General features: G+C 38.4%; 2 protein-coding genes across 5 annotated transcripts; both read left to right on the forward strand.

The window, feature by feature from the left end:
- Nucleotides 1-5,403: 5,403 nt before the first annotated feature.
- LOC127795956 (protein BASIC PENTACYSTEINE2-like) lies at nt 5,404-12,260 on the forward strand. Of its 4 annotated transcripts, XR_008021897.1 has the most exons (5): nt 5,404-5,660; nt 5,790-6,828; nt 8,602-8,728; nt 11,408-11,590; nt 11,920-12,260. XR_008021897.1 is itself a non-coding variant. In XM_052327945.1 (3 exons), the coding sequence occupies exons 2-3, from the start codon at nt 5,966-5,968 to the stop codon at nt 11,921-11,923; spliced, it is 867 nt and encodes a 288-aa protein (XP_052183905.1). In that variant the 5' UTR covers nt 5,404-5,660; nt 5,790-5,965; the 3' UTR covers nt 11,924-12,260. The 4 variants fall into 4 exon arrangements, 2 of the variants coding, with proteins under 2 accessions (XP_052183905.1, XP_052183904.1); XR_008021896.1 differs by lacking the exon at nt 8,602-8,728; XM_052327945.1 differs by lacking the exons at nt 8,602-8,728; nt 11,408-11,590.
- Nucleotides 12,261-14,031: 1,771 nt separating this feature from the next.
- On the forward strand, nt 14,032-19,586 carry LOC127794563 (calmodulin). Its single transcript, XM_052325753.1, has 4 exons — nt 14,032-14,234; nt 16,417-16,574; nt 16,942-17,022; nt 19,287-19,586. Exons 1-4 carry the CDS (start codon nt 14,159-14,161, stop codon nt 19,419-19,421), a joined length of 450 nt encoding a protein of 149 aa, XP_052181713.1. The 5' UTR covers nt 14,032-14,158; the 3' UTR covers nt 19,422-19,586.
- The last annotated feature ends 191 nt before the right edge of the window (nt 19,587-19,777 follow it).

Raw genomic sequence — 19,777 nt, forward strand, 5'->3', positions numbered from 1 at the left:
GATGATGCCTTGGGTACTTGACGATAATCCAAGATCGAAGTGAACAAATCTAGCAGAGTTGTAATTCAGATTCGATGCGGAATACTCAAACACATCAATACGAATTAAAGAAAAGGATGGTTGTTAATTCCAACTCCATCCGCCAACGTTCTTTAACATATATATGTGAATGTATATTCAATGCTTTGATTCTTGGCATCGAAGATGAATGACTCTGAGATCATAGGGGACTATGTTTGCATACTGGAAGTAAATCACCTCGCCGGGACTGAGTTTCCGGCCATTCTTGAGCAGGCAGACATGGAAGCCGGCACGCCGGAAAACGAAGGGATTGACCAGGCAAAACGATGCGAACTCACCGCACGAGACACGGACGTCGAAGACAGCCGCATCACGCCACGCTTCGTTCACCACTTGGACTGTGAATTTGGGAACGTGGAGGGCCGTGTATCCAGACAGCCATTGGTATATCCTGACGCTGCTTGCTCTGCACCTTGCTTGATCTCCAATGGCGTCTGGTAAATTTGATTTACATGAAGCAATCGGAGTAGATATCATTAAAGAAACCAGAAGGACCATCTGGAGAGAGGGTTTCGCCATGGATGCGCTCTGCGCAGTGTCGTACCTAAGATTTGGGGTTTGGAGACGAAATGTAAAAAGGCCCGTAGAGTATATTTAAAATTTATTTTTTTATAATAAAATATAAAAAATAAATAAATATTTATACCATATCAAAAATTAAAATTAATTTTTTTTAAATTATCAATTAAAATCTCACCTCCTTACAATTTTGAAAATAAAAATATCAATCAAATTTACATAATCAAGTATTAATCGAAATAGAGACATTAATAAAAATATCTTTATGTATATAATCGAATTGAGGATATTAATAAAATTAAATTTTCTTTTGTTAAATTCAGCCAACATCAATAAAATTGTTGTGCCATCAATTTTGAGGGAAAAATAAAAATGAAAATAATAATATATATATTATATATAATGGCCAAGGGCTGGCCGCAAGGGCCAGCCCCACCAGTAGAAGACTCGCGGCAAGAAAGCCGCGAGTCTGGCCACAAGGGCCCACCTCTCGGCACCATGCCGCGAGGCGCAGCCGATTGGCTGCTAGCCGCGAGGCTCACGGCCGCGTGGCCTGCGAGAAGCGGCCTCGCCGCATGCAGCCGCGAGAGAGAGAGGCTCGCGGCATGAAGCCGCGAGCCGCCTTGCGGCACTCAGCAGCAAGGCCCAATTGCCTCGCGGCACTCTGCCGCGAGCACAATTGCCTTGCGTCAAATGTGCCGCGAGGCACAAGCTACCTCGCGGCAGCCCTTGCCGCGAGGCCCAGCTGCCTCGTGGCAGCCCTTGCCGCGAGGCTCAGCTGCCCGCAGCTACATCGTAGCAACCCTTCCATTTTCTTTGGCTTTAGACCACTGAGAAAACGCCACGTGTCGGCACCAGATAGCCTTGAGATCCGTGCCCTATAAATACCGAGCTACAGGGCATTAACGAGGACTTCGGATTTTGGTAAATCTGGTCACTTTGAATACACTTTTACTATTTTCCTGAATAGGCATTGGGATCCGAGACTGACTTTGGCATCGGAGGGCCTTCGCGGGAGACGATTCCCGCGAGTCTTCTAACACATTTTTTGAGCATCAACAGGGTCAAAGTCTTGCGGCAAACCTAGCGACGAAGGCGAAGTCTTGCGGCGAACCTAGCGGCGAAGGCAAAGTCTTGCGGCGATCCTAGCGGTGAAGGCAAAGTCTTGCGGCGATCCTAACGGCGAAGGCAAAGTCCTACGACGAACCTAGCGGCGAAGGCAAAGTCCTACGACGAACCTAGCGGCGAAGGCAAAGTCTTGCGGCAAACCTAGCGGTGAAGGCGAAACCTTGTGGCGAACCTTGTGGCGAAGCTCGAATCTTGTGGCAAAACCTTGTGGCGAAGCTTGTGGCAAAGTTTTGTGGCGAAACCTTGTGGCGAACCTTGTGACGAAGCTTGTGGCAAGGGCTTGTGGCAAAGGGCTAGTGGCAAGAGCTTGTGGCCAAGGCTAGTGGCAAGGGCTTGTGGCAAAGGCTAGTGGCAAGGCTTGTGGCAAAGGCTAGTGGCAAGAGCTTGTGGCAAGGGCTTGTGGCAAAGGGCTAGTGGCAAGAGCTTGTGGCAAAGAGCTAGTGGCAAGAGCTTGTGGCCAAGGCTAGTGGCAATGGCTTGTGGCAAGGGCTTGTGGCAAAGGCTAGTATCAAGAGCTTGTGGCAAAGGGCTAGTGGCAAGAGCTTGTGGCAAGGGCTTGTGGCAAAGGGCTAATGGCAAGAGCTTGTGGCAAAGGCTAGTGGCGGCGAAAACTTCAGACGAATCCTTGTGGCGAGCATCCTAACAGCAAACTCCCTTGTGACAGCATCTCTAACGGCAACCCAACTTCACCCGACATCAAGCTCGAGTGGACCCCACACATCACAAATTTTAATTGTTGTATTTTGGCAACAACAAAAATAGATATATGCAAGCTATCCAATAATTCAAATCTCCGAATGTATCAAAAACAAAACGAAATGAAAGAGAAACTAACTACTGAAAGTTGAAGCTAAGCAAATATGGATTTTGGAGACTGGAGTTAGAGCTTCTTCTGAGAAGTAGATTTGCTTCAAAGATTGAATCTGAGGTAGTGAGCAATGGAGAGGGAGAGCGAGCCACCAGTGACTGGTCATGAAGGCGAAGCGAGCGACCATCGCCTAAGCAGCAAGAGGCAAGAGCGAGAGGGTGAGCCAGACAAGGGTGAAGGGCAACAGAGCAGTGAGAAAAGATAGAGGCAACGAGAGGCGAGAGCGAGGGCGAGCCACCGACGGTGAGGGCGAGGTGCAAGGACGAGGGCAATGGAAGAAGTGACAAAGTGAGAGAGGGTAGTGAAAGCGAATGCGAGAGAGGGAAAATGAGAAGGACAGGGGCGAACACAAAGCTCTGCATAGGGGGAAGATGGAGGAGATATAAGGCGACCATGGAAGGGAAGCAAAAACATTTTCCCTAAGTAAAGGCAGTAGAGTTAAGTTATTTGTACAAAAAGAGTTTGACAGAATGGTTTATAGGGGAACTAAATAAACATTTTGTCCATGTGATAAATAAGCATTTGGATTTTGCTATTGGTACATCATGGGCTATACCCATAGCAATGCTACTCACCCAAAGCCATCTCTCTCTCTCTCTCTCACACACACACACACACACACATGATCTACTCTCTCTATCGCTCTCCCTCTCGCAGACACCGTCGCCTTCGCCCACCTCTCCCTTTCATTACATTGTGTACCCTACCCACCACTCTCTCTTCGAACACTATTGCCCCAGCTGCCAGCTACCCTTCTCATGGCCATCGTCTCTCTCTTTCTCTCTCTTGATCGTTGCCCCCACTCGCCGGCCACCCCCTCTTTCTCTTGTGCGGGCGTTCTCATGACAGTCGCCCCTACCCGCCGGCCACATTTCTTATGACCATCGTCTCTCTCTGTCAACCATTACCCCCACCCACCGCCCAGAAACCCCAAAATCCCCAAAATGAAACCCATAACCCTCTAAGTCTTTGACAGAGAAAAGGTCATCGTCGGCAAGCCATTACACCCTCCACCATTGGCAATGGTGCCCAATGTCTCACCCATCCACTGCCCACTGCATCGGCCATCGCCGGCCGATGCTTTTCGTATATGGTACTTTGAGTTTTATATATTTGTCCATGTCTTCACATAATAACATTTTCATATGGTGATATTTCTCAGTTTTGAGTCCATTTACCGCACAAAAAAAGATACAATAGTTTTGGATCAAAGTCATCGTTGATCTTAGTCCTCCAATATAAATAGATTTTGAAAATAGTTTTGTTGTCATACCAAATGAAATCATGCTTATAGTTGAATAATAGGTGTTAAAAGGCCATGTCCAAACATGAACTTGTAGCTTGGGTCATTGGGTTTTATTGTTGATGACTGATTTTTCTTTGTTAAGAGAAACATTGTAGTATGTTGCAGAAGAAATAATTTATCGAAGTTGGTTGCCAGAGTGTCATCACTAGCTCCTTTGAATACCATCCCTAATTGGATCAATAGTAATAGATATAGTAATTGCCAAAGTTGAAATTTTATGGCTAGATAGGAAATGTGTATCACTTTCTTGTTATAGAAGTCCGATATTAAGCTCTGACTTGCAAAAAGCTTGTTGAGCCCGAGGTTGAGCTTAGGCTTATCAACAGGTTTTGTTGAGTCCGGTCGAGCTTGATTCATGTGGCTCAAGCTTGAGCTGGAACTCAAGTATGGAATCTAGCTTGTGAGTCGAGTTTGAATTTAGCAAAATTTAGTTTGGTTCAGTTTGATTATAAACCCTAATTTCATTAATTACAATTAAGGGTATGCAAACGATCGATTCGGTTATCGAATCGATCGAAATGCACTAACTAATTGCAGTTAGAGGTGTGTAACAATTTGATTATCGAATCGATCTAAATCCACTAACCGATTATAGTTAGAGATGTGCAAATGGTCGGTTCAGTTACCAAATTGACTAAAAATTCATTAATTGATTAAACCGAACTACAAAGTAAAATTAAACTGAACTAGCTGATTAATCCAAAAAACTAAACTAATTGATAATGAAAAAATCGAACCCATACTGTATAAATCAAATCAAACCAATAAAATGAAAGAAATGAACAAAAAAAATCAAAATAAAACTGAAATAACCGATAGAAAACACACAAAACTGATGAAAATGATATTATTTTATAAATATCAAAATAATGTCATTTTAAAGTTTAATTGGTTCAATTATTTCAATCAAAAATTAAAAATTAAACTTTTGAAAAAAATTAACTAAACCAAACTGATATAAGAAAAAAATCAATTGAATTGACAAGTTCAATTAGTTCACTTCACTTAGTTCAGATAAATTAAATTTTTATTTTTTCATAATTACAATTATTAAGATTGAGGTTACACTTATACGTGAAAATTAATGTTTCACTAAACTTGTGTAAATTTATTTATAAATTGATGGCCGACCATAAAGAGTATGAAAAAGTAACTCGTAACTTCGTGTTTTTACGGGACATTGACGAAATTTATTTAAACAGTTAAGAATGATATTTAGTGTGATATTGTATTATATTATAGTCTAATTAATGGAAATGTATTATACATTGATATAAAAATAAATTATGTTTTTTTTAATAATTAGGCTTTATTTTTGTTGGATGACTTCAAACTTCAAAGTGTGCCCTCCATCTAGGAGACACGTGTAAAAAGACAAATATATTTAATTTAATTAAAGTGAATATAAAATAAAAGAAAAATAACATTTATATGAATATTTTTATTTGTTTTATTGAAATAAAATTTTTATATATTACTTCATTCCTCCGCCCATCGGTTATCCTCTCGGTCTGTATCTCCTCGTTCGGAACCCTAACAGCTGTCCCTTCGATGCGTGTTTGATAAATCGATCAAAATCAACGAGATCTGATCGTTCTATCAGCTCTTTCTTCGGGCGGCGTCTACTGATATCCGTATCCATCTTCGGAACCCTACCATGGTTTCAAGGTTCCTCTTTCTCTCTCTCTATGTCTCTCTGTAGCGCATCGTAGCCCGCATTGCCCGAACTTTCTCCTTGCTGTGTGGATTTGAATACAGGTGCGTCTGGTCGCGACTTCGTCTTTTGTTTTCGTTTCCTCTTCGTTAATGTTTTGTGTATGCTTCTAGTTTTGTGGTCATCAATCTTGCTCTGTAGTTATGGTGCCGCTGTTGCTGTGCTTTTTGTAGGTTTTGTCAGTAGCGATTCGAAATGTGGTAGATTTCTTGCTTCGCTGAGAAATTAAAACAAAAAATTTTGGAGTTAAGGTTGTAGTTTATACAAGTATTTTTACTATTTCTGCGTCGGTTTTTAGTTCTTTCATCGACCTTCGCTGTTCGCTTGTGTGCGGGATAGCAACGACAATATGAATATGCGGAATTGGGAATTTTATGAATCCCCAACGCCCCTCAGTAGCCACCTTGGTCTGCAACTGATGTCCAGTGGGGTGGAGAAACCTCTCCGCAACCATCCCACCCTCATGCCCACCGCTAATGGGGCGACATTTCACCAGATGCCTGCCAATGCCGGTCCGTTTCAGCACAGGGTGGGTGGTGTTTCAGAGTCTCCCATGCCTTTGGACTTTGTGAGAGAAGCTTGGATCAACCATAGGGAAAAGTACTTCAACTCTCTGCCTGGAAATAACCATCATCCCAATTTTTCTGTACTACCTGAGACCTCTGGAGGCCATCACATCCAGATGCTCCACCCAAATGATTCGCCAAAGGATGAAACTGTTGGCCAAATGGAAGAGACTGAAAGGGAGAGTGGTGTTCCTCCAAAGAAGCGGTCAGGCAGTAAAACCCAGAAATCCCCAAAGCCAAAGAAGGCCAGGAAAGCCCCTGCGGTTCCAAGAGATGAGTGCAGCAGCATGTCAGTGCAGCGGGCAAGGGCTCCCAAAAAAAGCATGGAAATCGTCATCAATGGAATTAACATGGATATTTCAGTCATCCCAATACCAGTTTGTTCATGCACTGGAACTCCTCAGCAATGTTATCGGTGGGGCTCTGGTGGGTGGCAGTCTGCATGTTGTACCACCAGCATGTCTCTGTATCCCCTGCCAATGAGTACAAAGAGGCGTGGTGCGAGGATAGCAGGGCGGAAGATGAGTTTGGGAGCATTCAAGAAGGTATTGGAGAAGCTTGCATCTGAAGGGTATAACTTCTCTAATCCCATTGATCTGAGGACCCACTGGGCAAAACATGGCACCAACAAGTTTGTTACAATCAGGTAGGCTTGTGATGCAACTGGTACAGTTGTGTGCTGGAGCATTTAACCTATTTCTAATGTAAATATATGCATGCGGCCTAAAACAGAAGCCTTTTCGGATAGGTTATTGCCTGCAGAAGTTCTTGTCATGTTATTTGTTATCTAAATTGTGCACCTCTTGGTTCTTTGGACTTTTCAACTTTTTTGACCTTTGATAGTTGAAGAAATATTAATCTTGTCTTTATGTTGGATATGGGAATTAATTGAGTATTCTTGATAGAGCAATCGCTTTCTAGTTACTGTTTTTATTTTCTTCTTGGAGCTGCTTTTTTATGTAACTGTTTGTTTTTTGCTTTGCAAATTTCCTTTTGGTGTGAATGCTTATTGGTGAAATACAACATTTTATTTTATTTTTATGACATCTGTGTTAATTTCTTTTAATTACTGGGTGGTCTGGGATCAATGGTAAAGATTGGTCCATTTTGGCTTTGGGTTCATGGGTTTGAAACACGAAAACCACTTTGCATGTGAGCGTATCCTTTCCAACCTTGTCCTCTAAATGAGCCTTGTCATGGTCTACCTTTTCTTATTTAATTAGTTGTTGCACAAGTCATGAATTTATCTATGGTGCCCATGTTCATTTTCCTAGTTTTATGTTTACCCCAATGCAATTAAGACAGGAAATAAAACCAAGTAGGGACCTAGCCTGCTCCAAGTGCCCATTAGACACATAGAACACAAAATGCCATGATGGTTATTGAAGATGGATATGATTGTTATGTAACTAGTGTGCAACGGTTCTGAATGGTCTTTATCCTGATTACAGGCCATGTTTTCAAGGCAATGCTCTTTTTTATTTGTACTGGCTGTTAATGTCTCCAATCTCTGCCCAAGGGTCAGGGATGTTTTTGTACTTGCTAGAAGCCATAATCTCAGCTGTTTTTGTCTGACTGCTACTCTTGAAACAACAATTTTCACCAGGTCATAGTTTCACAGTTTCATTGTAAGAGAAGCCATAGTTTCAATGTAATGGTCTTTCTTATGTGCATTCACCCCCTCCCTCCCCTCTCGCTCACTCGTGCACACTAGCACAGGTGAGGGAAGAGTAAATTCTATTCAATATTGTCTTACCTTTTCTCTAACACAGTCTTATCTGTTAAGTTCTATTCTGCCTGTATCTTGTTTTTGTCACTTTATGTTGCTTTCCCACCAGATACCTTTGATGGCATTTTATTTCCCAAAGAGCATTCTGAGATTGAAACAATCTTGTCCTTTCTCGGAAGCTCTATCATGTCCATTCCAGACACCAACTCTAAGTTGGGCTTTCTCAAATGTGTTTCTCATTATATTTCTCCTACAGTATCGGCCTTTTTGTTATTCAGGTTATTGTCTGGCTCCACTAGTGTTGTCATCATTGCATCCATTTTTCAACAATTTGCTACCAGTATTAGCTCTTCTTTTCAGGAATACTGTACTGCTTTGTCTTTATCTGCGTCGAAGAATTTGTCCTCTAACATGATTTGTCGATTTCCCTCATTTACGTCACTGTAGGCTACAACTATTTGTCCGTGTTCATGTTTTCGTGGAAGCAGTCTATTGTTTAGATCTGGAAAGCATTTTCTTCTAACCCCACACTTTAGAAAAAGTGGCCTGGAGTTTAGTTCACATCTTTTCCCTGTTTCCTCTGCACGGATAAGTCATGATCTAATTCCCTTTCATATGCCATGCTACATTGTAAAAATGTGGATGCCCTTTTCCTTAAGATCACCTCAAAAATAACACGTTTTTGTTTAGGCAAGGTCTGTAGTGAAAACTGGCTGGGAACCTGCTTGTGAATGGAGATGGAAAGCCTGAAAAGGCTATATGGTAAAAAGATGGGGCTCCTGGAGCATATATAACACAGTTCTTTTTTCAATAAATGGTATGTGTGATACAATTTACGTTCTACTTGAGTTCAACAAGCTTTAATTCATATAGGCACATGCTTTTATCATTTCTTAATATTCTGTAACATGAAAATTCTTTCTAAGTTAGGTGTTAGCTGTCCCACATGAGTTAATTGAACCTATAGTTCTTTTGGCACTGCACATGATTAGTCCTTGTCTCTTGGATAACCGGCTAATCAGCCCATTTGTTTAATGATGGTTTTATGTACTTATCTTTGACAAATCCCAAGTGTTTACAATTTTCTGCTTCCTATACTAATCCCTTCTCCATCTCTCTATTGCCTTTGTTCTCTGCCTTTGCAACTTTAGTGATCCCATGTGTTTACAGAACATCTGATGTAGTTTCTGGATGGCACTATCCACAACCCCAGATCCCTATGTCTTAATATAGGCTGCTTCAATTATTCAGAGGAACTTACAGAAGAATGTTCCTTTGCTACACTGTCCACTTTCAGTAAACATATGTATACATCCTGTGAGTGCATTATGTACTCATTACTTTTCAACCTGTGAAAAGGAGACTTTTTCTCATTACTCTTTCCTTTATGGCACATAGCTCACTTCAGGTTGTGTTAGTATGAGCACATGTGACGATAATCTCAAACAGTGTGGGTTATGGCTGAGCATGTATCATATAATTAGGAGGCCCATTGAGCTTTAACTTCAGTAGGCCACCGTGTAAAAGAATTGACTTAATATATTTTCATATTTATTTATGAAGAAAATGCCATTTATGGATTTAGAAATGTCTGGTATTTAGACTTTTGTTGTTTACTCTTTCTTTATGATGCTGCAAAGCAAGAAACCAAAATTAAAGTTGCTCCTTATTCTAGATAGTAAGAATATTTCCAAAAAGGTTTGAACTTTTATGCTATCTTTGGATCTTGAATATTTAGAGTATGAAGAGAAAGAAATGGAATTGGGGGTGAAATAAGTTCGTTTCCCTTGTTGGTTTAGTCTACAAAGTGGGAAGATAATGTGCAGTCATCCTTAAAGAGGAACAGTGTGTTATTGTTTGGTTACCACAAGAATATGTTGTGCGTAACATTGTTTCCCATACATTCCCTTGCAAAACTGAGAGATATCATTAGTTTTGATTGTGAACTGGACTGTATATTTGAGTCATATGGCTAATTAGTCTGTTGAGTCCAGTAAATGGTAGTGTTCGAAAATTCGGCCTAGGCGTTCGCCGCGGCGATCAAGGGCTGCTCGGCACCCCTAGGCGACGGGCCCGATTAATCGGGCCACGGCGGCGCCTAGCCGCCTGGGTCATGCACGGCCTGGGCCGCCTAGGTCGTGCATGCCCTTGGCTGACCTATTACCCCCTTCCCTTTCTCTATTTCCCCTTTCCCTTTCTCTCTCTGGTCGTTCATCGCGGGTCCTCTCTCGCCTTTGATCTCCTCTTGGTCATTCGCCGCCACCATCGATCTCATCTCTTGGTCGTGCTCTCTCGTCGCCGCCGACCTCACCTGTTGGTTGTTCTCTCTCGTCACCGCCAATCTCATCTGTTGGCTGTCGTCGATCTCATCTTCCTCCGGTATGTATCCATCTTCCTCCGCCTCCGGTTACTCCTGTTATTTAGTAAAAAACATTGCTTGCTGCATGCTGCATTTGGTTAATTGTGTTTCATTATGGTCTTATAGAACGACAATTACTTAATCTGGCGTGAGCAAGAATCAAAAGAACCAAATGTATTCATTTATTTTAATATTTGTTAATGTATTAATAATAATAATAAAAAAATTCTAGGTAGCGCCTAGGGGCTAGGCGCCAGTTTGCCGCCCGACTGGTGCCTTTTAGAACACTGGTAAATGGTTCTAAGCAGTATCACAGTTAATGCATATTGGCATTGCTAGATTCATTTAGGCTATAGTTGGAAGGAGGATTTTTCGATGGAAAGGAGGCTATAGTTGTACGTGTTCTTTAGTTTTAGAAAATGCCAATTACTATTGAGAGAAAAGTGTAAGAATCCCCCTCCCCACCCCTTGTTTGTTTGTTTTGGTGAACCTATCTGGAAGAGAGTTCTGGACTTTGGGGTGATAAAATTATGAATTACTGTTTTCTATTCAACATAAGTAACAGTAGAAGAATTAATACCATAAAATATGTGTATATATATTTTTGTGATGCTCCAAAAAAAGGGGAAGAAATCAAATGATTGATGAAATCAGCTTTTTGGAGTAAGAAATTACTCATATTTGGGTTTTTGCTTTTGACAAGTACCTGATGATTCAAAGTTCAAACTGCCTGGCTGATCCACTCTCTATCTCACAACCTAAAACTTGTGTAAACATGAATTGATACAGAGAAATTTTTCCTGCTTCCAATGGCATTGGTATTTCTTGTTTTGCTTTTTTGATCAGAGCATCTTATGAATACTGATTGATTCCCAACCTTAACTCTTAATTCTGTGCCTGTGGCGGCATTACACAACACAAGTGAATAGGTGTTTGTTCCTCTTTATATGCCTTTGAGCTAGCTGTCCTCACTAGGTGGGTTTCAAGTTCTTCCTTGCAATGACCATGCATATGTACTGGCCTGCACATGAGATCATCAGGCCAAACCCAGAACCTCTTAGTGGCTATTATTTTAACTAAGCTTGTCTGTCAACCATCTGGAAGATGAGTTTTATACATCAACTATATGAACAACAGGCAGACAAATGCTTGGCGCCCCTCTCTGCTCTAAAGTCCAAAATTTCTGGTGCCAAAATGTTGTGAATCTGAAGGCTTCTGTTTTCTGTATTGAAACCACAACTTCCATTCATTTTACCGCGCAAAACAAAAGAAACCGTAACCTTCTGGCACCAGTTACTTGGAGTGGAGAGCTGACAACAGGTGAAGTTCCCATAAACTCTGCCTTGTTTTTGTTCCTTTGTTTTCCTCATAGGTGACTTGGTGACATATCTGTTTATTGGTCGAATGCAAACTATGTTTTTTCCCTCAAAATTTTGCATTTTTTAAGGTTTGCTGCATGATTTTATGTATTATGAAGACAATGTGTTGACAAAAGGCCGGCTCTCCAGCATGCAATTGTCAATTATGGATGCACATTTTACTTTCTTTACTTGTCAATTTCTGTATTGTTGACCCCCTCTTGGTTGGTATGTGAAAATCCCCAAGTTTGATGCATGATAATGAACAGTTGTCGTTTGTCAAATTCCCAGGTAGTTAGATGCATGGTACGAAATAAGGTACGCGCAGCATAGTGCACACCAACCTTGACCAAAGCTAGGAATGGGATGTGGTTGCTATTTTGACCAGTTAAACGCACACTCTAGCTCTTGCTCAATGAAATACTATTTATCATATTTTGGTGGTATCTATGTTCTGGAAGGACGGCGATCCTACTTAGTATCGCTTCAGTTGATTCTTTGTGATCGAAAAGTGGGAGGAGGTTTGAGTTGGAGACAACGTCTTTGCAAAATAAGAGTTGAGGGTTAGCCACAAAGATTTTGGAGTTTTTTCATGGAGGTATTTAATATTGAAAATGTTATTCGGACGTTAAGTTTTGATATCCCTTGTAATATTTAGCTTTAATGGTAAAAAAGTATTATTAATATTAATTATCATACGAGGTATTAAAATTTCGTACCTAAATAATATTTTTTGAATTAGTAAAAGGATTTGTTGAGTTTGAACATAATAATGAATTTATTAATTAAAAATGTCGTCAAATTAATTAGAGTTTACCAAAAAAAGAAAAGATAATAATACAAAAAAGTTTTAATATAAATATTTTGATACTTAAATTAGATATTAAAATATAAAAGAGCAAGAAGTGATCTTAAATATCTTAGAACTAGAATTTTTATAAATAACATCTATTTTGACGTTTTAGAATATTTTAAAATTAGAATTTTTATGAATAATATTTATTTTGATATTTTGAGATTTTATTAAGATTAAACTTTTTTATGGATATTTTTTTTTATCTTTTTTGCCTACTACTCTAAGAGGGATTTTAGAATATTAAAGTTATTTAGTTTGCTTTTTGTATGATATTTTCTTGATTAGGGAAAAATATCATATTTTTAGTCTAAAAAATTATTTTTGACTTTAAAACTTTTTTTAATCTTATTTTTGGTATGTAGAACCATTGATGCATGCATGATGGTTTTGAGAGATCCTGAAGGCAGGCATACATACTACTTAAAATGCTATTCCTATGGCCCAATCCAAATTGGGCATCCTCTGAAGGGTGGTTTTTATCAGTCAATAAATGGAAAATTAAAATGCCATGAGCCAGGTCCTTGATTATGCAAAAAAACTGTGCTTTTCGATCAGCAATGGGGCTTTAGAGCTTGTTTGGCTGGTCAAAGCCTATAATATATATTGGGCTCTTTTTTTCATTGTAAAAGTAGAAAATAAAAATATTTTTAGACAAAATTACTTTCAATCAAAATTTAAAATTACAAAAATTATTATGTTGTCAAATAATATAACTACATGAATATTTTGTTAGTATTAAGTTTTAATTAACAATATTAAAAATGTCTATCAAACCATTTGACCAAGTACTAAATATTTTCACAAGTAATTTTTTATTTTCTTAAAAATATTTTACGTTATAACTTTGGGGGGGGGGGGGGGGGGTGTTTGGGTCTCACGCTAATCGTCAAACTGAATAATACTTCACATCAATATTACAATTACTATTTTTTAACATTAAATTCTCTTAGCCAAGAAAAGACGAAGAAAAACATGGGAAACTCAAACTAGGTCACCAAAGCCAAACACGCCTCTTAAAAGTAAGTTTCCCGGACTGTTCTGTTGCTTTGAAATTACAGAGAACGCGACTGTTCTGTTGCTTTGAAATTACAAAGGACGCGTTTGAAAGAATCTTTATAATAGTTAGACTATTATTATTATTATTTTTTTAATTACGCCATTATCACTCGCGCACCCGTCGAACGAACATGTCCCAAAATCATCACAAAAGAGATAAGTCAGGAACGTGCTCTGACACTTACAATGACTACTTCCAAAAGAATACAAATATATCTCTCTTAAAGAATCAATCTCATAATTTATAATAGTCTCTAGCATAATTTTACAATCCTCTCCTTTGCGCCCCTACTGAGCCCCGGGGCAATAGTTAAACTATTATTGTATAAATGATGAGCGATCGGGGCCTTGTAGTAAGATTCCGTCGTATCCGTAGGGGCGGGCGGGCGGGTTGGGTTCCAGCTAAGCTACTAATCTCACTTTTTTTTTTTCTATAAAATAATATATATATATATATATGTCTCCGTAATAGTGCATCATCATCTTCCCACCTACCTTCTTTAAAAGCCTTGGGCCTCTCTCTCTCTCTCTCTCTCTCTCTCTGCTTGTTTTTGTCATTCTCTCTCACTCGCCGTTCTTCATCGTTTGATTCTGACTGATTTGGAGAACAGGGAAGAAATGGCGGAGCAGTTGACGGAGGAACAGATAGCCGAATTCAAGGAAGCTTTTAGCCTTTTTGACAAGGACGGTGATGGTGCGCCATCTCATCCTCCTCCTAATCCTCGCTCTGTTGATACTCTCTCTCACATCTATCTATCTATCTATCTATATTATACGAAAATGTAAATTGAAGAACTCTTGTGTGGTTATGTGAGATCCGATCTGTGGTTTGCCTCTTCCTTTGAACTAATTCCACAGTTTTGATGATTTTTATCCTCATACTGATGGATCATCTTTTTCTACAGTTTTGTGCTTTTTTACTCATTAGAATATTATCTCTCTGTAGCTTAGTGTTCAATATCTCTGTTATTAGGTTTCCTTCAAATTTTTATGTTTTACTTTACAAATCTAATCAGTCGTCATATTTTGTTCCATCTTTGTTTGAAAGTGAATATCTGTTAATTCTTTTAATCAATTGTCATTTTTTTTTCAGAAGTAAAATTGTTGTCCAGTTGTTGTTTACATTTGCACAAACACTGATATCCGAGGTCTTAATTCTTTTAGTCTATCACATTTGTGTGAAATATGTTGCACTCTTCCGATCAATAACTTTCTGTCTTTCCTGTATTGGAGGTTTTTCTTTTTCATTGTTTTATTTATTTATTTATTTTTTCTTTTCTGTTGTGCGCTTTGTTTGTTTAGTTAAAGGATTTGAACTCGGGGACTTATTAGGAGTAGGGCGGACCACACACTGATTCACTTATTTTTGGTCTGAAAAAGCTGATGTCCTCCCGGATGAGGAAGTCTAGGCCCCATTGTGCTGGCATCACACCTCGTGGTTTCAAGCCATCAGCTAAAGTCACGGGCAAAGCTGTGGGAGGGAGAAGAAAAGCAATAAGAAAAACAAAACACGATGCAAAGCTCTTGAGAATATGTAGTTCTACATATACTTTTCCTTCTCTAGTCCATATTTCTTTTTAGGATCATTTGAGGGCAAGGACAAGGTTAGTAAGGCAAAAGAAGAGGCAAGACAATTAAGAAGCAAAACTATTTCTATTAACAACAACAACAATTACAAGCCTTAATCCCATTACTTGGGGAAGCAAAATCATTTCTATTGATTTTTCCCCCTTTTTTGTAATAATTAATCTGGAAACCATTTCTATTTTAGGTTTCTCCTCCAGTTTTTTCTAAAAATTAGATGACTATTTTCAAACAATAAAAAAGATAAATATATCCTGAATTAATAACTTTTTGTCTTCTCTTCTTTTATGACTGTTAATTTATTGGTAACAATATGTGAAGCAAATTTGTGGTTTTTGTCAATCCCTTCACCAAATCCATGAAGCAAATAAATTGTTGAAGTATATGGTGAACTATAAATGAAAACAATTTTCCTTCTCAATTATTTTTATTGTTCATTTTTCCCTTGCCTGCTCAAACTTACATACAAAGCCTTAAATTTTATAGTCCAATTTGGCATGTGAAATATTTTCAGCAGAAGTTAAATGGGCAGAGAGAGAGAGTATGTGAACTGTGACTACTGTGTTAAGTTCAATATGGTTTGATTAATATTAAGATCAATACGGTTGTTTTACTCTCTATATTTCATTGTTGACATTCATGTTGGCGTTGCTTGTGCCTGTATTATCCTTTATTTTCGTTTTTTTGTTTTGTTTTAACTTGTGCCTGCATTAAACCTTCTATTGCTTTTGTTGAATCCATGCATATCATGATGACCTTATATTGGTTTGATAGAAATTGGTTTGATTGAATATATTGCTTATAATGAAGACTTTATATTGTTGCACTTGTGAAGTCTGATCGAGTTGTATGTAGTTCTTTGAACCCCTTTAATGTTACTTAGTCTGCATTAGATGTTGGTATTTGCTGCTTAACATTTGACCTTATCATGCTTTGTTTAGAAATTGCTTTGGTTGAATCTAGTATATATCATGACCACCTTATATTGGTGCACTTGCAAAGTCCTAATCAAGTTTTATGTGGTTTTTTATCATCTATGTTCCATAGTCTTCAGTCACATGTTGGCATCATCATTGAGTATTGCTACTTGATTTCAATAGAATGAGAGGAATATATGAGTTAACAGACCCCCTGAATATTTGGTAACTATTGCTACTTTCAAGAGAATGATGCTTTTTATATTTTGTTTTGCGTGTAACTTGAGGTCATTTGTAGCTGACACTGTATCCATCTGGCACTTATTTTTCTCCTTGGAAAAAAGTCGTCTTTTGATGCATGGATTATGTTTATAGGGTGCATTACTACCAAGGAGTTGGGAACTGTTATGAGATCTCTTGGACAGAATCCAACTGAAGCTGAACTGCGAGATATGATCAATGAAGTTGATGCTGATCAAAATGGTACCATTGATTTCCCCGAGTTCTTGAATTTAATGGCAAGAAAAATGAAGGTGAATTCCAATTCTGCATCAAGTATTGGTTCTACCTTTAACTTTAACATATATGTATATATATATATATATTTTTTTTTATCAAGTATGGCTTTAATTGTTATATTGCATTTGTTGTCAACTTCTTCCTATAGTTACCATTTTTTTGGCCCTCTTTTAACATTAATTTAATTTGTATATTTGCTCTGGATCTTCAACTCTTAATGTGCAATATTTTGCTGTGGTGGATGAACTGTGTACACTGAACTAATATCCCTTTCCATGGTTTTTGTGGAGCCATTGCAAGTACAGATTATTATTGCTAGTTTTAGTTTGTTGAATATATAGAATTGTCAATCGATATAATCATAGTTTTCTTCTTCTGAAGGACACTGATTCTGAGGAGGAACTTAAAGAAGCTTTCAAGGTTTTTGATAAAGATCAGAACGGTTTTATTTCTGCTGCAGAGGTAAGTACCTTGTGTAGGTTTGAACTTCCATTCAACAATGTGAGAATTGTAAGTAGAGTACATGGGGGTTATATCCTTGGTTGAAATCAACCTAACGATGGTGAAAATGACAAAACATACATCACTTCTTGTGGCTGCCAACTGAATTATAGATGACCTCAACCCATTCAGAGGCCTCTCACCACCATGAGGTGATGGGTTGTTTTCTAGCAGGCTTCATGACCTTCCACAAGAATCTTGTGCCAAGCATGGTCATGACTGTATGCCCTGCAAGCTTGACAAGGTGATTTCCAGTAGGCTTTGGCCTTCTGTTTGAATCTCATGCTGCACAGTCATTACTCTATGGCCATGACCTGGAAAGTATTTTCAATGACTGTATGCTTGCAAGCTTGTCATGGTGTTTTTTGATAGGCCTGTGGGAAAATTTTGTTCCCGCAAGCGGTCATGTTAGTTTGCCTCAGGAGCAAGCTTGCAGGCAAATCACAACCCATGACACATCTAATTATTGTTTTGAGTAAATTGCCTTTAAGGTGTTTGAGTCAACATGTTTGTTTTGATTGAGAAGGGAAAGAGTCAAGGGTCAAAGGGTTGAACTGCGGTTAGATTTTAGGTTGAATCAGGTTTTAAAATGATTTATTAAATAAATAAGAAGTAATTGTAACTTAGATCGGAAAAACAAAAAGATAAAATAAAATACATCATACATTAATTGGCAAGCCTTGGCAGCGACGTATTTTTTTTTTATATTTTTATGTGAATAACAAATCATAGTCTTTAAGTTTTGGAAATAGTCTCTTTTCGAAAAGAAAGGGTATGACTAAGTACATAAATAATCCTCCCAAATTGGAGAGTCGGATGCCTTTTTTCCACATCATGCAATATACTTAACAGTATATATTATGGGCTTAAACAAATACCAATCTGCATTATAAAAATATATGCATAATCATAATAAATTTTTAAGGTTCTATTAGTTTACAAAAATTCCTTTAGATGTTGTCTTATTTAAACGAATGACATTTGAGCATAAAAGGCAAAAGCTCTCTTCCTCACCTTCTCTCTTGGCGTTGCTTGCTCCCTTCATTCTCAACTAATCTCTTCACCCTAGTTCTTTTCACTCTCTTCTCTTCCTTGGCCACCATTCCTACTCTCCTCAGAACACAAATGAAAGAGGCAGTCGAGAGAGGAGAGGCAAAGGCCTCTTCCTTCAACCTATTATGCTTCGTCTTCATGTTCTCCATTTTCTCCATTGCCAAACTAAGAAATGATTTCAACAAACTAGGATTGCAATGGCTATTTGTCCATTGAGTGCTTGCCAAACATTTGGAGTGAGTTTGGATGAGAAATTTTTTTCTAACTACGAACAAGGGAAAAAAAAAAAAATTCTTGCTTGAGGACTGGGATGGGGTCCTTCAACTTGCTCTTGACCTGCATATATTTTTAAATAATTTTTATTTTATTCTAGACACATGATTTTGTTTTTTTTATCTATTTTTGCCTGGAAAATAAAATCTTTCTAATGGTTAAATATTCTCCTTATTGTCAAGTTTGATCATATGATACTTTATCTGTATGTTTTATTTTAAAAATATTTTACTTTTATTTTTGAATCTTCAAATTAGCTTATCTGCCTTTTTTTTTTTTCGTATTATTTACTTTTAAAATTTTAGCAGTAATTTGAAATGTGAGACATTAGAATGGAAGAGAAAATATTTGAGAACACAATAATTTTTAGGGATAAACCTTTAAAATTGCTTCTAAATTTTTATACAAATTGATTGGACAACGGATATCCGATTGGTAGCTGTTACTTGAGGAGTACGGGGAGGAAAAATTAGATGTAGGAACCCCTCGGGAGGGAGGGATACCTGATCCAAACTTTAATCCATTGTCATATTCCTAAGACACCCAGATTTGAGTTCTCTGCCCTTCCACTCTTTTCTCCTAGTTTTATGGGGGAGAAGTTCCCCCCCCCCCCAAAAAAAAAACGGAAGAGAGAAACCCAGCCGGAGTTCATTAGGAAAAAAATGCATGGTTGAACTAGGTCAGTTTATTGGTTATTCGGGTGGCTTTTTGCTAACCCCCTGGATCAGTATAGTGAGTGTTTGGCATTTAATTCGATTGGAACTGGTTGGTCTCGTCCAATTTTCAATATATTAGCGTACAGGTTTTGGCCATAAGGTGTGACCAGCAACGTAAAATTTTATTGCTTTAGGACTGTTAATTTCACAAAGTTGATAGTTTGCATTTGATACTTGGTGCAGCTTCGTCATGTGATGACAAACCTTGGGGAGAAGTTAACTGACGAAGAAGTGGATGAAATGATCCGAGAAGCAGATATTGATGGTGATGGTCAAGTTAATTACGAGGAGTTTGTGAGGATGATGTTGGCGAAATGATGGCCCGCCCTTTTTTTGTTTGGTTTGGTTTGGTTTAATGGGATAATTGTTATTTCAAGTCTGCTTAGGTTTAATAGTTGTGTCCACATTCAGGTTCTCTAGACTAGGTGGGATGGTTCTGCTATAATTCTTGTTTTTCAATATCTTCATGTTCATTTGTCATTACATCTTGCTCTGGGGTTTTGTTTCTCATCGGGTTTATGCCACCCAAATGTGGTCGTCTCCTTTTCATTGGTCCATCCCAGACTATATGAAGGAAATAGACTTCCGTAACACAATGGACCTTGCCTATTGACTCGCATAAATGTGAGTTGTTCTGGCATTTTAAAAATGTTTTTGTTTTTAAAATGTCAAAA

This window comes from Diospyros lotus, chromosome 2 (genome assembly GCF_014633365.1).
Source record: "Diospyros lotus cultivar Yz01 chromosome 2, ASM1463336v1, whole genome shotgun sequence".
Lineage (NCBI taxonomy): Eukaryota > Viridiplantae > Streptophyta > Magnoliopsida > Ericales > Ebenaceae > Diospyros > Diospyros lotus.